The sequence below is a fragment of the Castor canadensis genome, chromosome 12, assembly GCF_047511655.1.
Source record: "Castor canadensis chromosome 12, mCasCan1.hap1v2, whole genome shotgun sequence".
In the NCBI taxonomy this organism is placed as follows: domain Eukaryota; kingdom Metazoa; phylum Chordata; class Mammalia; order Rodentia; family Castoridae; genus Castor; species Castor canadensis.
Window position 1 is genome coordinate 85682857 of NC_133397.1, and position 17926 is coordinate 85700782.

The window sequence follows — 17926 nt, forward strand, 5'->3', positions numbered from 1 at the left end:
TTCATTTGTGAAATAATGCTTTCCAGAAAGAAAAATACCATTTTTGAAAAAGTTAATGTAAAAAGTTAAAGCAAGTAATTATACAGTATCCCTGCAATGTATTAGCAATTCAAGAAAAAGTGGTTAGGACATCCAAAAGTTACAAACATGTTAAAGTTTTTTTTTTTTTCTTTACAGGGAATGTCCATCCCATCTGGTCTAATTTGTCTTGGTGTTTTGCCCAGTGTAAAATCAATTTTCTGAGAACTGTAGATTATTAGGTAACTCTCCTGGAAAAATAGGAGTGAAGAAAAACTCCAGATTGATGTCTACTTCCTGATTATAAGTTGGAGTACTCAGGAAACACTAATACTGCACAACAGCCTAGCCCATCAATCTGCGTGGGAAAGTGGCTTGTGGAAGGAATACACACACACACACACACACACACACACACACCCCTACATGCATAAGAGGTGGTGGTGGAGAAAAGGACAGGCAAACAGAGAATAACAGGGAAATTAATAACATGCAAAACAACATAGGAAAAAAATTTCAGACTCTAAGCATTACCTCTTTGGCAGGTACTTCTGATTCTTATTAAGTTCAGAAGAAAAATCACAAGCCAATTTCTGCCTGACTTGAAAAGTACAGACTATTAAGGTATGCTTTTAAATAGTAAGGTGATGAATGGGTGTATCCAAAGGTGAGCACCACCATATTTTTCATCTAAAGTCTGTTCTGTCTTCCAACTGGTGGCTTTAATACAGTGTCACTGCAATCTGCACAAAGGCACCTGCATTGTTCAGTTCTTAGATTTCTAAAAGAAGCACTATTTTGTTAAGTGTCATGCAGGCAACTTCCATGATTGCCCTCAGAAAAAGTAAATGTTAAACAACAAACCATGAGCTCCCTTTGATAAGGTGGCCACATGAGTCCTTTGTCTTTGGAATCCATGCTCAACATATTGGAAAGATTTTTAAAAGAATATCCTTACCCGAATTATTTCTTCAACACAGCTGTTACTTTCTCCAGATCTACTCTCCTGAAAGCAAAGGAAAAATAAATTAGGCTTGATAGAAGAGATTTATGGTCACAAAGACAAGATGACATGTAACCTTCCAAATTATGGAGTTTTGGTCTGAGGGAATGTCTAAGTCAGGAATTAACTGATGAGCTTTTTCCCTTAATGGCTGGCTCTCATTGTGGTTACTTGTTTCCCCTTCCCTAGCCTGGGGTACCACACACACATGCCTACCTGAGAGGCTGGGCTCTTTGACCACACAACTTTAAGTGTCAAGGCTCCTAGGAACAGGACCTGTAGGTCTGATTTCTGTCCAGTTTGGGCTCCAACAATGTGTGGAAGTTGTAGCCTTTGCTGAAGGAGTAGATCCAGTTTATCTACCAAATGTGTGCCATGGGTCACTTGGGTACAGTGGTTAGTAAGGCTTAAGTCAAAGTCTAGCAATTCATAGTCCTCAAATCCTTTATTTACAGACTTGAAGGACCCCAACTTGAAAGACCAAACAGGGAAACCTCCTCTGGACATCAAACACAAGCCATTTGTTTGGAGGTAACTCCTGCTGCCTTGTGCTGTGGAGGTATCAAGGCCTCTGAGGTATGAGGGCTGCAGGTCACAGCAGACTCTGGGGAACATGCTATGTTTCAGAGACATTGTTTGGTTATTGATGGTTACACAGCCCAGAGTACAGAACATGGTTTTGTGGGGACATGAAAGCAGCAAGTGACTGCTGTCGGAGGTGCCTGTGGTCCCAGAGAGATCACTCTCTTGGGTCTTATAATTCAAGGGTATTGACAATAACATAGTATGACATCCTAGAATGGGGCTTTTTTTCTGGGGCGGGGAGGGTGTGATCTCTTCTTTTAAGCTTACTGTCCTTTATTCCTCATAGTTCTTTGTCTATCAGGGTTGCCATCTGTATCTTTCCTGGTTTTCTGGATAACTTAAAGTCATCCTTCAGGGTCACATCTTACACATGGTTTCCTCAGAGCTGCTGAGGCCATCCTTGACCCTGGAGTTCAATTCCACAGCGAATGCACTTCTCATCCCAGCCCTCCCATGACTGCCATTCAGTAACTGATTCGTTAGTAACATACCCTCCCTCTAGAACATATATTCCACGAACACAGAGGTTCTGTCATTTTGCACTGTGCTCTACCACACAGCATTAGTTGATGGAGAACAAAGAAATGAATGAATTTACTTCTAGTTTGTTTGCTTTTTTTGTGGTTCTGGGGCTTGAACTCAAGGTGTCACTCTTGTGTGGCAGGCACTCTACCACTTGAACCATGCCTTCAGTACTTTTTGCTCTGGTTGTTTTGGAGATAGACCACGATCCCGCTATTGCTGAGATGACAGCTATGCACAACCACGCCCAGCTATTTTCTATTGAGATGGGATTTCACTAACTTTTTTCCCCGGGTTGGTGTCAAAGAGTGATCCTCTTGACTTTAGCCTCTTATGTAGCTAGGATTAAATGCGTGAGTTACTAGTGCTTGGCTGCTGTAGGAGTTTAAAGGTGGTAGAGGCTCTACCAAAGACCACATCTGTAGACTCCTCTCTCTCCCATACGTGATATTCTGCTACCTCCTCCTGGGTCCACAGTATTCTCTCTGAAATACTCTACCCTTCACCCTGGTTAATGGACCAGGATGAAGAAACCTATATGAAGCTAGAAAAGGCCCCACACATGACAAAGACCATTTATCCAGAATTAGTAATTTGACCAAGTCTCCAACTGAGGCCCAGGAAGTCGGCATGATTTGGTCAAGGCTGTATCATCTCACAGCAGAATGTAGACCAGAACACAGAATGCTTGATCCTCAACTGCAAACATTTTCTCTTCCAGAAATCTTCTACAATCACAAAGAATGTGTTTGCAATAGCATCATCTCCTTTAGTAAGGTTGAGTTTGTTTGTTTGTTTGTCAAACAAAAGCCTGTGGCAACATCTTAAAGGCTAGATAGCAAAGTCTTATTTAGGCTTTATGGTCCCTAAGAACGATCCCTTTTGGCATTCAAGACTGAGAATGAGCAGTCTCAATTTGAAAGGGTATCTTGGAGCCCACAACCATTTATCTTACTGTACTTACAAGTCCCCTACCATTCCTACTGTGCAACTTGCTAGCACAGTAAATGCTAAGTGTCCATATACTTTCTATCTTAAAACATTTAAAAGGAAAACATGACCTCATATTACCCAGGTACAACGACATACTAAAAAAAACCAAAAACTGTTCAAATTAAACTTTGGGTTTAATTCCTTAAAGTTAAGCTTCCCCTGAAAACCGTACTTTAATTTCATTTGATGTGGTTTATATAAATGACAGGTTGCTCTTATCATGATCCCTCCCTACATTCCTATATATTTCTACCACTCTACTCTGGTAATGGAATCCACAGAGAGAGAAAAATGGGATAAATGCACTGTTAAATACTTTTGTGATGGATTATGATACTGGGTCATCTAGATGGTAGCTCTAACCATGAGCCTTGATGATCCAAATGGACAGATACCAGGTCACTCCTTACTAGGAAGGCCTCTTGTAAAGCTGAGGAAGTGCTGCAGGTGCCAGGACAAGGGGTTTCTAACAGCAGTGTCAGGAAGTCCTACCCTTAAATCACAGCTTGGACAGTCCAGCAGAGGGACACCTTGGGTCTTCTGTGGAACATTTCTCCTGAAGACTCAAGAAGGCGCTACAGTAGTTTGGATTTCAAGAACTCAATTTGGATTGGGGTGTACCTGTTGGGCATAGTATTTTAGAAAGTCTGAATTAGAAGATATCTTGGAGTTCAAATCAATGATTTGACCAGATGGCGAAACCAAGAGAAGTGAAGGGCTTTGCCCAAAATCATTCTGGTAGCAAGGGGCCATCAGGGCAGAATCCACACACATTTTCTCAGCACCTGTATAGTAAATTTTCTACTATCTCATGTTCTTGCCCTATACTCAATCTTTAGGATTGGCTCAAGTTGAGGTAACTTTCATGCTTGGAGTAGGGAAATGAAAGACTTCAAATAGTATCTGGGTAAATTTCCTCCTCTTTCTCCTGCTCCAAATTCTGTAACATTTAGTCACTGTCTCTCACTTAATAACCTTCAACATCATATGCATAGACCAAAGGGAGATGAAGCACAGAGAAAGGGTGAAACCATATCCCTCCTGTGACATTAAAAACCAAGAGGTAAAGGTTTGTGTCTTCAGAAATGGGAGGATAGAATTCTACCTCATCTTTTCCACATGCACAGAAGGCGCAGGATGGCAGGTAGGCATGGGAAAGGAACCTGAGTGCCTTTTGCCATCTTGAAGTCTTTCTCAAGTCTGCTTTTAGCTACAATTGTGTGCTATGATTATATTTACATTTTGAAAACGTTCCGTGTTTATGAACAAGATTAAAACGTGCATATAATTTACATCTCCAAATTTGTGTTTATATTTTTCACAATAAAATTATTGCTTCCCTTGGAAAGGTACCCACTGAGAAGGAAGGCTGCACAATGTAAATTTTAATTATTCTGTAGTCTTTAAGGGTTGTAACTGTTGTTTCATGCTGAGTTGCTGAGCTGTTGCTCTGTATTTACTCTGACTTTGATGAACCCACCTCAATTTCCTATCATTACATTTTGAAATCTGTCATAACAATCTCACCTCATTGAAACTTCAACTAAACTTCAATTAAAAGCTAGCAGCCCAGCTGATTCTCCTTCTCTACAGCCTTGCCTATGACATGCTTCCCCCAAATCTTACTACTTAAATACCCATACCACACACCCTGCTAGGAAAATGTGAGGAACTAAGCTCTGGAAAAGGAGAGCTCAAGAAATAGCCAGGAGCATCCTGCTTTGACAGTGAAGTCCCTAATTACCATGCAGAGCACAGAGCACTGGAGGAAGCAAGGCTTAAGGAGAAAAGGCTAAATCAAATCAGGGGAAAATGGCATTTCGTTGCAGAAGAGATGAGCTACACACATCCTAGTTTTTGAAAATAGTTTTAACTCTTCATCAGACACATTTCAGGTAGAACTTTTATTCTAAAATAATGCTAACTTAAATTTACAATGCCTTTGTTTGTCTGCAAGTCTTCAAAAGACCCTGAGTATTTAGAAATTGTTTACCCATGTCATATAAACATTCCTGCAGAACTATTTTTAAACAAGTATTACTATTCTTGACTTACAGAAAATCTGAGCTACAATGACATGAGATGTGCCATCAACACCATGGAAGCAGTGCAAGGGGATCTAAGCTCAAGTTCAAGGACTATCGTAACTCCCAGGACAGAGTCCCCTTACCCCTGAGGACAGAGTCCCCTGTGAACAAGGAAGCAGACAGCCAGTTGTCTCCAAATTCAGCTTCTCTATATATCATCAGACCGTCCCCTTTCTAGAGTCACACTCTGCTCCTGACCCCCACACCTGGAGGTCTAGCTCCATCTCTGCTCCTCCAAATGTTACCCACTCAGACCACTTCTGAACCTTTTGCTTTGCACTCCCATCCAACTCTGCCTCTGTGATCCTACTTGTCACTACCAGCATCTAGACATCTAGACACCCAGAGAAAAATAAGAAGAAGCAATCACTGGAAGAAAAAGGATAAAGGTATATTTAAAAACTTAAATAAAATTGATAGTAGACAGTGGAAATAACAGTATCAACTAAAGTCCACGTCATTCATATATTCAACCAGAGAGTACAATTCAGAATGAGGAAAAGCAGGGCCTTAGTAAGCATCAAAATAAGACATGCTACACAAAGGGAAGAGAAATAGGATCATTATAGTTAGAAATCTTTAATCTGTCCCCATTTTTCCTAATGACTAAGACTCCTACCAAAAAAACTATCTAAGGGAATAGAGAATTTTTAAAAAATTAAAGAAGGCTAAAAACTGATAAATAAATGAATTTGATATAATAAATTTAAAGATAAAATGAACTGAGACTGCTAAGAGGAAGCCTCACCTTCTGAAGTATGCATGAGATCGTTACTCATAGTTACTGCAGTGACAGATTCTGAGTTTATCCATCACTTAGATCTGGGCTACAGAGATCAAAAACTCCAAAATGTAGTGGTTTTACAGACTGGACTCTTCACCCATAATTTTGCCACAATAACAAAACTAAGAATTTAAATGCAGTATAGACATAAATATCTAAAATTTTTGAAATTAAACAAAAACGATACACTTAAATATACTTTGTATTTACAGAAAATAACATTAAAATATAGCAAAATAAAATTAGGATATGCCACAAAGATTTTCTGAGAGACAAACTCATATATTAAAGTCTTTTGTTATTTTTGCCAAAGGAAATTTATATGCTAAGCAATTAGAAATTTAAAATCAAAGAGAAGTACAAAAGAAGGCAAAAAGAAGAAGATAATAAATACAAAGAAGCAATTGAAATATTTATGGAACATCAAATCAGGTGAATCTACAAAGTAAAAATATAATTTCTTAAAGATAAAAGCAAAAATAAAGCATGTAACCTAAAATAGACAAGTCAAATACAAGTCTATTGAACAAAAAGAAAGCTCAAATAAATATAATTTGAGATGAGAAAATAATTTAGATAGAAGGTATTGTAAAAGTATGTTAATATTAATGTTAAAATGGAACACGATTATAATAAACAAAAAATCCTGATGATGCTGGAAAAATTTTTGAAAAAAAGAGTTATAAAATTAAAGATTACATTTTTAATCCCAAGAATGAAAATAAAATAAAATAAAAAGTAAAAAATTACATTTGAGTGAGCTAGTTTTATGAAGTATTTCATTCCCATCTATTTTGTCTCTCAGAGTAGAAAGTAATGAAAACACATGTGATTTATTTTATTAAACACATTATAAGGGATGTGTTTGCTTTAGCTAAAACAAAAAACTAACAGTTGACTTAAAGACAAACTCTTAAAATGTTAACATTTATTTATATCGTTAAAATTAAGCTTACGCCTCTTACTATAGAAACCATCAGCAAGTTATTTGATTTCCCTAATCCCCACACTGGTATTTGTAAATTAAAGAATCATTATCCTTTCACCAGCAAGCAACATTGTTAAAGAGTTATAAATTGGGCATCCCTAATCTGAAAACTGAAATCTGAAATTCAAAACTTTTTGAGCACTGACATTAAGTCACAAGTAGGAAATTCCACAGGTGATCTCATGTGATAGGTTGCAGACAAAATGCAGGCATATAAAAATGTTGGATAAGATTATCTTTAGGCTATGTGTGTCAAGGGTATATGCAACAAACAAATTTCATGTTTAGACTTGGGTCTCATCCCCCAGGATACCTCATCATATATATGCAGATATTCTAAAATCTATAAAAAACACTTTTAGTCCTAAGCATTTCAGATAGGGATACTCAACTTACATAACTGCTTTTCTATTAGATTTTAGCCACATGACAAGGTCTTTCCCTTATGATATCATTTTTGTGAAAATTAGTGATCTTAATCAAAGCTTGTAGCTAAAAGTATATTTGGCTTTCAGAAAGTTAAGTGGTCTATTAGTGTGCTGACCTTGTCAAAAAACCTATTGATGGAATAAAGAGATTAGAACTAGAGACAGTGACTTTACATTCTGATCACTAATTGATATCGAGTGCTTTTCCATGGGGTTATGTCTCAATAAAGTGCCGAGTACTGTGTATTGGGTCATCTTCCACACTGCCCTATCAACGCTGGGTAAAGAAACCACAGAGCAATCATAACGAACACATGCTTTCCACTTGTAATTGACATTGACAAGAACATTTCACAAACTCTGTGTTCTTTCATTACAAATCATTACCCCTAGCAAGAGGAAGACCAGCAGACTCAGGCAGCAGTGACAACAGTGAGTCATCCAGCGCTTCCAGGATAGGCAAGCTTCAGGGAGACTTCTGAAATGCGGCATCTTGAACCTCATCTTGCCCCATTTATCTGCCCCATAATCTAATAACAAATAACGAGTAATATGTTATTTGTGAATAGCTGAAGACTTGATAGGCTATTCCTAAAGCATATCCTTTTATTCACCTTAAATGATAGAGAGAAATGTATAGGACAGACACACTTAATTATTATTTAAAGTTAGGAACATGTTTTTTCTTCTCTAATCATGAGATTCAGAACACAAAGACTTGCAAGATGGAGAGAGTAATCCACTGTGGCTGAAGAAATTAAGATACTTAGGACTACTCTAATTTGTGTCCCCCAGTAAGACAGATAATCAATATTCTTTTAGCTATGAATGGAAATGGCTATTGTAAGTGGCAAAAGTGGTGCTATGTATTTGATAATGCAGATTAGGAATACCTTATCCAAAGGGCTTTAGATCAGAAGTGCTTTCCATTTAAGATATATATATGTTTATCCTAAATGGACATATGTATATATATCTCCTATACATATAGCCTAAATGTAGTTGTATATAATATCTTAATAATTCATGTATTTTTTAACTGCAACCCATCACATGAGATCGGGTGTAGAGTATTCTATTATGGTATCATGGCAGCTCTCAAAAAGTATGATTTTGGAGTATTTCAAACTTCAGATGTTTGGATTAGGGATGCTCAGCCTGTATTCTATTTGGTATCATCTATTCATTTTTATTTAAGCATTTAGCTAGGAGAAATAAAGGATGAACTAAGAGATAGCACTTTATATGTCATATTCTTTGTGGGTCTTTATCTCCATTATCATCAGACCTACCCAACAGGTATCAGGTCCGCCTGACCCTCAGAGTAGAGTTCATTCTGTGTATATAGCATCAAGTGTTTCTACTGATGCTCTCCAAGGAGACATGCTATAAATGAATGCTAGATAACTAAACCCAGCCGAAATTGGCAGAAGAACAGGAAGCATGGAGAACACAATTGGGAAGATGCTACCTGATAGGAGATTCTGTCATTGCTGATTTTTGCCATTTCAGCTCCACCATATATCTACAGAGTGGCCAGCCTTCTCTACTTCTTCCCTTTAGAGTTTCTTGCTGGTAGTCTAAATTTATTGGCTAGTAAGAATTTTTCAATACTCAAAGTTTATATTTTAAAATTAATTTATTTAAATACAACATTTAAAAATTCCATTAGCATATATTAGTTGTACAAGGAGTTTTTACTGTGACATTTCCATATATGCATACAATGTAAAATTCACCCCCTGCATCATTCTCCCTCATCCCCTGTCCCCTGACTTCTTAAAAAGTTTTCAACTGGTTTCATTGTTCTTCTAAATACAATATTTAAAGATATTTTTCTTTTTAAAAAAAATTTACAGGCTTATATGGCATTTTCATTCTCTCTGCTGGCACAGTTTAAACATTAGTTTTGGGAAATATTTCTAGGGTTTTGGGAGAAGAACTATCAGAGAGACCATGGCTTTTGTTTTTTCCTTCTACTCCCAGAACACGTTCAGTTCCTGGAACAGCACCATGCAGGTCCCGGCACAAGGCAGGGTGAACTTGTTGGCGTCTGTAACTTCAGGCACTTTGGGCTGAAGGTCGATATTAATTGATCCTTTCCTCCATCAGGATGGGCCTCACAGTGCCCTGGAAATGATGGCAGACCAATGACTTTCCATGAAAAAAATCACATAAAGTCGTCTCCTGAGCCTCTCTAGGCAACTCAGGAAGAAAAGAGACACTTCTTCAGCCCCTTGTCCTTTTCATCAAGAAAGAAGATGGTTTTCCAAAAGCATCTGGGTGGGACCCCATGGGAAGGCAGTCTTTCTGCATTTTTATGCCCTCACTAACATCATCAAGCCCATGAAGTTGTCACCAAAAGGGAGGAAAAACGAGCTTTCTAAAACAAAAGGGTTGATAAGAAATTGATGTCAATTCCAATATGCTAAGGCTATCGAGGCAGGACTCAGTACAGAGTGAAGATACCCTCTTTTCAGTGTTGTTCAGCACCAATGGGGCAATGACCCAGAACAGTTGGAAAGAAGACATTTGCTTAGGTCACTTTGTGGTTTCATAACCTTCGGGCTTCTCTTGGGAGGTTATTATCTCTTATGGAATTGATCATAAGACACATTGCTTCATCAAGACTCTCCCCTTCAAGGGGAGAAAATGTTAACAGTGCTTACCAAAAATAAAAAAGCTTGCAATCTAATTAAAATATCTCTAACATTATGTTGCAATAATTTAACGAAATGATCATTTTGTTAAAAATACTAGCAAGGGCAGTCTAATTAAGTCAGAAAGTGTAAATGGAAATTGTCAATGTTATTTTCTGTCTAACACTATGTTTTTGCTTTTGTGCAGTGTGAGGGATTGAAAAGAGCCTCATGTACATTAGGAAAGTGTTGATACTGAGTTATATCTTCAGCCTCTATGTCACACCATGGCTTAAATGCTTACAGAGAAAGAAAACCCATCAATTATCAATCAACCATCCTCTCCAACATAATAAATATCAAAGAATAAGGTGCAATGTTTGATTCTGGACTTGTTTTCTAGCACTGGGAAAGTAAACGATTCTCAAAAATGATTTCCTTGAGGCTAAAACAAGACACCCAGCAACTCAACAGCAGTAAAGGATTGAAGGACTTAGACTGCTTAACATAGCTTATAGCCAAAGGAGGTGCTGGGAAAATCTGTAAGGTAGTGTTAAGTGAAGGAGGAGAAAAGGCTGGCACCCCTTAGATAGGTGGTGTAGTATGAAATGTACAAAATCAACAGATGACAGAACAAAGCATGATTCAACTTCTAGCTTGTTTCTTCCTTCATATCAGAGCCATCTTCAAAGTTATGACAGGTACTGAACTGCTTGAGTCACACCTCCGGCCATTTTCCACTGTTTATTTTAGAGATAGGGTCTCACATTTTTCTTGAGCCAACCTGGACTACAATCCTTTTATTTTACATTTCCCAACATAGCTGGGATGACAGGTATACACCACTGCATTCAGCTATTTGTTGAAATGGGGTCTTGTGAACTTTTTGTGTGGCTGACCTTGAACCTTGATCCTCCTAAGTATCTAGGATTATAGCTGTGAGTCACTGGTGCCTGGATCAGAACCAACATCTTAAAGAGACCATTGCCACCTCAGGAAGAGGCAAATGCTGTGGCTAAGGGAGGACTGGATCAAACTAAAGACTTCTAAATTTGCTGCTACAAACAATCACACCAGAGACCATATGGTGTAGTGTGTGGAAGCAGGGACCTTTGCAAACACACGTGTTCAATTTGTAGTAGACGTGCCCTCAGGGGAGGTTATCTAACTTCTCTAAACTTCACCTTTCTCATTCTTGAAACCAGATAATAATAGTACACACTACACATAAAGACTAAATGGGGCGGTGCATATAAAGCATTCTGCAGATGCCCTTCCACACAACAACTGATCAGTCAAGAGGAACAATACTCTATTTTAGAATCACACAGACAGTATTTTAGTATGTAGGGAAGAAAACAATGATTACTAGAGGCAGCATGAGTTCATGAAGACCAGGTAATGTTATCTCTACAATTTTCCTCTAGTCTTAAATATAATGTGTGTGGATTTCTGTAAGCAAGACATCTGCCATGGTCTTAGAGATCTTCCAGAGTAGATGGAAATGCATGAATTAGTCATTCATATAATTAGATGGACTAGTAACTGATTAATAACAGTGCCTTAGGAAGACTGTTCAACAAAGATTTACTGTGTGCTAGATTTACTGGAATGTTTTAGATGCTGAGATCTGTAAATGACTAAAAGAGACAAAAATTCCTGACCTTGTGTAATTTAGATTTTAATAAGAGGATACAAGAAAATAAATTCTACAGTATCATAGATGAAGCAATCTGGGGAAAAAGTACAAGAAGGTATAGCAGTGTGGGTGGGGCATCCATCATGTGGGTACTCTGCACATTGATGAGCATCTACATCAGACAGCAAAGCCATTACTTCCAGTCACAGTTTAAATTGAAGAGTGCCTTTCCCCATTTCTCTTACTACTTGTAAAGCTGAAATATTTTCCCCTCTGCAGTGAGAACCTCATTATCCTAAGTAATCATGGTGTGTTTCATGTCTACCATGTTGCTGAGCTAAAATCTCCAGGAGTCTAGACAGGACAGTGAGACTGACAAGTGTGATCTGAGCATTTGAGAGATGGCTGAAGAGAGAAGAGAGAGTTGTCACAGGGAGAAAAGTAAAATGGGCCATGCTGGATGGCTTCCACATTTAAAGGGTGTTATTAGGGAAAAGGGCTCAGACTTACTTGGGGTTATTTCAGACACACTGGGGAGAAGGTGTTTATGATAGCTTCCTAAAAGTTTTTTTTTTTCACAATTTGAATCATCCAAATAGAGAATGGATCTGATAATGTTCAGGTTCCATCAGAAGTTGAATGACTGGGTGGAAGTTAGTTATTAATTCCCACCTCTCAAGTGGCAGATCTGTTTGAGCTTTAAGAAAACAATTCTGACATTTCCAGTAAAATGATGAAAGGCAAATTTCTATCTTTTCCAGGTTAGTGCAGTATTTTAAGTCTGTAATGAGTTATGCAATGAGTCATGTGTGGAGAAAATCCCTAAGGAGAATATAAAGAATATATATATATTTTGTGGGTATGAGAGATAAAACCCAGGGTCTCCACATGCTAGGCAAGTGCTCTACCACTAAGCCACACTCCTAGACCCAAAGAATATTTTAATGGTACCAATGTAAAAGTATAAAATAGGAATTATTATAGTAGCCAACAAATTAATGAATTGAGTAGAGACCTGAGGAATTATAATCAGTAATAAATGAATAAAAGTGTTCAAACATCAAAATCTCTTACAACCCTGTTTATACCATTTAAGCACTTCAGTTCTGCATGCTTATAATTGGCAAGCTATAAAAGATGCCATTCACAGGAGTATAATGAAAACTGTTTAAAATAATAATAACACTATTTGTTTGCCCAGAGAAGGTTAACACAGCTACAGTTTGTAGCAAACAAAGGGTTAAACTTATTATTGAAGAAAATACTGCACTTACGTGGTATTTACTATATAGTATTGAACCTATTAGGTCTCTATGGTTGGGTTAGGGTTTGATCCTGCCTCCTCCACAGCTTGTGGGCTGGAGGCGGGTCCTTAGTGTGGGAGGTGCTGAGACCTTGAAGAGGTGAGGCCTACTGCAAAGTCATTAGGCCATGGGAGTGCGGCTCTTGGAAGGGATTCGTGCTGGTCTAGTGGGATGTGCTGGGTTTTTTGGGAATGAGTCGCTATGAAGTGTGGCTGTACTGCATGCTTGGCAAGCAGCCATGTTCCTTTCTGCTACTCTGCCAAGGGGGGCCTTGCCAGGACACCATTCCTACTGTTTGAACCCTTTAGCCACCATGTCATCCGACTAAACCTCTTTATAGAGTACAGATCCTCAGGTATTTTCTTATAGCAACACAAAATGTACTAAACCACAGGCAAAGCCTTGCCTTAGAAAATACATCACACAATACTTCACACAGACAGGGAAGTTTTTCCAAAGTGAGGCGATATGTACTCAGAAACTGTGACATTCCATGGCTTTGCTACACTTGACTAATACCACTGTGTTGGTAATGACAAATTCCAGCTGCCTGCCCTCTTATGTGCTTTTCCTAGTTCCTAAAATCCTACCTGCATAAATCCTTCACAAAAATATGTTGTGTACTTTGAAGGACAATAACATATCTTCATTAAAACTTTTTTCATTTCTATGTTTGTGCTGGAGTTTGCCTTCTATAGCACTTTATCGCCTACTCTGAGCTCTGTCTCAGGCTTCTCATGGGCTTGCCAACGGCGAAACTGAGGTTCAGAGGAGGGAAACATCAGGCTACAGTACAAAGGCCCTCAATTTTTAGCTCCTTTTGTGATTCTGGCTTTAGAGAAATCAAAGTTTCCATTCAGCAGAGATGAGGCTTCTGCTTGTCCTCTAGGGAGCTCTATAGCTGCAGGACTTACTCAGTGAGACCACAAACACTTTTCTAGACATGTGGTTGTAGCAACGAAGTGTGTCTTCAACTCCCACTGTGCCTCTGAGCTGATAGAAACTGTTACTCCACTAACAAATAACGTGCTTAACACTTCATGATAATTAGAGCACACGGTCCTTTCTAGATCCAGCCGTGTATATTCCCTCCCCACCCCACCCCTTTGTGCAGGTCTAAGACCAAACAACTCTAAGTCCTAGCCTGAAGTCACAAAGGCATTTAATGCAAGTCACAGGCTAGGAACCAAATGATCAAGGGCAGACCCAGATGAAGATGAAGCAGCACCCTGGCACTGAGACACAGCTAGTGCATGACATTAACCACCCTCCGAGCCAAGCAGGCACCTCTGCAGTCCTCATTCCTCATTAAAAAAAAAAAATCAAAGAATACTGGTGTGCTTAGTTTTCATTATCACATGCCTTTAAAAGGAAAGGCCTGGAGTCAGCTCTGATCAATACAGCCTGCCCTGTTTCCTGCTAGACATGCCTTTCTGTTGGCACTAATCCCATTGTGCCCCCAAAGATAGATCCCCCGAGAGACAGTCTATTTAATATCCACACTGTCAGTTTTTTTTAGAAAAACAACATAACACAAAACAAAAAATACCCAAGGACATAAACACACTTAGGAGAAAACTCCTGGAAAAGCCCTTCTGAAAGCACACCTGACAATAACAAAAGTCAAAAGAAGAGAGAAAGCAATTATGTCAGGGAACCCATATTTGGCTTGTGAAAGAATTCCATTTTCTAGAAAGTCACTAATAATTTTAATTCATGTGCTAATTCACTCATTCACAGAGGACTGCTGGGCACCAGCACCATCCCGGTACTGGAGTTAAGGTGAACAACACAGACAGGACCTATATCTCATGGAGGCGTCAGGCTTTGGGGAGTCAGACAATAAATAAAGAAACACAACAATTCTTGATAGTGATAAGTGATTACAGGAAATGTAGCTGGGACTGACGTGGCTGGTATGGTCATTATGATTCCCTTCAGCACTAACATTGTCTCTTGTCACAGAGGCTTTTAGTTCTTTGGATGGAAGTCCTAGAATGAGACAACATACTAGTAACAGTAGGTCTAAAAGCCAAAAATATAACAACATAAAATCGAAAAGAAGCAGCAATATGCTATCCAATTTCCACTGCATCCCCCAGACCCTCGGAAGACCCTATTTATAATTTCATCGCAGCCATTCTGAAAAGGTACAGAAAGAATCACAGGTTTTTGAAAAGAAATTTTGCAAATAACATGGCAGTACTGCAAAATGCAAATGTAAATTCTGCATAGCCATCTGTTCAATATTACGGCAACATTGGGAAAAGGCTCTGAAAGAAATGATGTTTGAAATCATTAAAAAAAATAACATGTCAAGTTAAAAATACTCAAGAATCTTAAAACCAGCATCAACACATTCAGCAACCATATGGCCCTACAGCAGGTTAAAAAAAAAATCACCCTGCTTTGCAATTTCTACTTCAGCCCAATGGTTTCTGAAATGTTTCTTTTTCTCATTTGAGTACCTTTTTTGTTCTATTGAATTCCTTGGTGTTTACAGTTTCTTGAGTTATACTTAAAGTGTATCTCCATATTATCTCCTTTCTGAAGTAGTAGATAATATTCTGAAGAAGACTGAGGCAACTCTTCCTGAAAAGGGGATGTGTAAGTAACAATACATAAGTTGTTGAACACAAGTTTATTTTAGGCTTATTGATTCATCATACTGATTGCTAACCTCACTAAGTATTGGAATCTTCCAGGCACTCTGCCAAGTGCTTTCCACTCATCATTTCACTCAATCCCACAATTTTACCTGGTAGATTCGTTGTTATCCATTTTGTATATGATAAGCTTCCTCAAGGTTATACAGGCAGCAAGTGGCAGGGTCACAGTCCAGACCCAAATGTGTGGACCATGTAGCCTTCTTAACTGCTGTAATTTAAATATGTCAGTGATCAGATGTTTGTGTGCAAAAACCTGTGTGGAATTCTCAAGGTTAAAAAATGAGTGATAAGTGTCTGAGGGCAGAGCTAGCTCCCTTATCTCACTGAAAAGATAATCCTAGAAAAGGGCCTTCAATTAAACTCTAAAGAGAAGAGTAGCGGTATAAAGGAAAAATCTCCCAGTGACAGAAGACACAATGAAAGTCACAGAGTTGGGAACTGAGTGAGTTAACACCAGCAGCATGATCTAAAACTGGTCATAGACCTAAACTTTCAGCCTAACTTTTAAGGCTACATTTACATAGTCATCATAGATGGTATGCCCTACTACCCAAACAAAAGCACAGGGAAGGGACTTCATCTCAAACACAGAAGCAGAGTTTCCGTGGAGTAAACATTAAGCATCTATCTACCTGAGCCCAGGCCAATTATATCTGATACAGTGTCTGACCAGCACTGCAGAGACGTCTGTGAGATCTGCAAATCAAATGAAGAGTTTGTGATAGTATTTCAGCCTGTGAGACGGAACAGCAACCTGAAGTCCACCAGTTATATCACTGTTCAGAACTCATAAGTCAATTCATTGTTTGGTAAAAAATCATAGAACTCTTTATAAAGGCCCAGAGAATTACAGATTTATAATGGAAATTCCTAAGTTTTCAATGAATTTATTTATTTATTTATTTTTTAATTCATTTATTCATATGTGCATACATTATTTGGGCCATTTCTACCCCCTACCTCCTGCCCCCTCCCTTTCTCCCCCACTACCCCTCGCTTCCAAACAGAACCTGTTCTGCCCTTATCTCTAATTTTATTGAAGAGAAAGTATAAGCAATAATGAGAAAGACAAAGCGTTTTTGCTAGTTGAGATAAGGATAGCTATACAGAGAAATTCCTAGCATTGCTTCCATGTACAAATGTGTTACATCCCAAGTTGATTCATCTCTACCTGACCTTTTCACTAGTTCCTGATCCCCTTCCCATACTGACCTCTGTTGCTTTAAGGTTTCTGTATTAGTTCCTCTGCAGTGGGGACATCAAATACTATCATGTTTTGGGTTTCTTACCTATCCCCATACCCCCTGTGTGTGCTCTCCCCTTATCATGTGACCCAAGTCCAACCACATTGCTGTATTTGCCCTAGATCTAAAGTCTGCACATGAGGGAGAACATATGATTTTTGGTCTTCTGAGCCTGGCTAACCTCGCTCAGAATGATGTTCTCCAATTCCATCCATTTACCAGCGAATGATAACATTTCGTTCTTCTTCATGGCTGCATAAAATTCCATTGTGTATAGATACCACATTTTCTTAATCCATTCGTCAGTGGTGGGGCATCCTGGCTGTTTCCATAACTTGGCTGTTGTGAACAGCGCTGCAATAAACATGGGTGTGCAGGTGCCTCTGGAGTAACCTGAGTCACATTCCTTTGGGTATATCCCCAGGAGTGGAATTGCAGGATCATACGGCAGATCTATGTTTAGATTTTTAAGAAGCCTCCAAATTTTTTTCCAGAGTGGCTGCACCAGCTTGCATTCCCATGAGCAGTGTACGAGGGTTCCTTTTCCCCCACATCCTCCCAACACTTTGTGGTGTTTTTAATGATGGTTATTCAAACAGGGGTGAGGTGGAATCTTAGTGTGGCTTTGACTTGCATTTCCTTTATGGCTAGAGATGGTGAGCATTTTTTCATTTGTTGTTTGGTCATTTGAATTTCTTTTCAGAAAGTACTGTTAAGTTCAGTTGCCCATTTATTTATTGATTTCAAATGAATTTAAAAAGTAGTTTCTTTCAACTTAATAACTTCACAGAGTGCCCTGGGATCCAGTGGAAACCAAATATGTGATTACTGGAAAAAATTAGTATTACTTTCAGTAGACAGTTCTTGGTAAGTATGTACTTTAAATGTCAAAGTTAGTTTTGTATCTGTATTATAAAGCATTTTAAGATTACAAAGCATGTTAAAACAACTTGATAAATAGTATAGAGTGAACCTGAAGGAAATCATGTAGAAGGAGCACCTGCCAATCATTTAAGTTCTCTA

The 17926-nt window shown here is 38.5% G+C and overlaps 1 protein-coding gene across 1 annotated transcript in view; it reads right to left on the reverse strand.

The window, feature by feature from the left end:
- Aff3 (ALF transcription elongation factor 3) overlaps window positions 1-17926 on the reverse strand; it is a 494906-nt gene that overhangs the window by 253205 nt on the left and 223775 nt on the right. Inside the window, exon 6 of the mRNA XM_074050356.1 lies at window positions 977-1024. Coding sequence (XP_073906457.1) covers window positions 977-1024 — 48 coding nt within the window. The remainder of the gene's footprint in view (window positions 1-976; window positions 1025-17926) is intronic.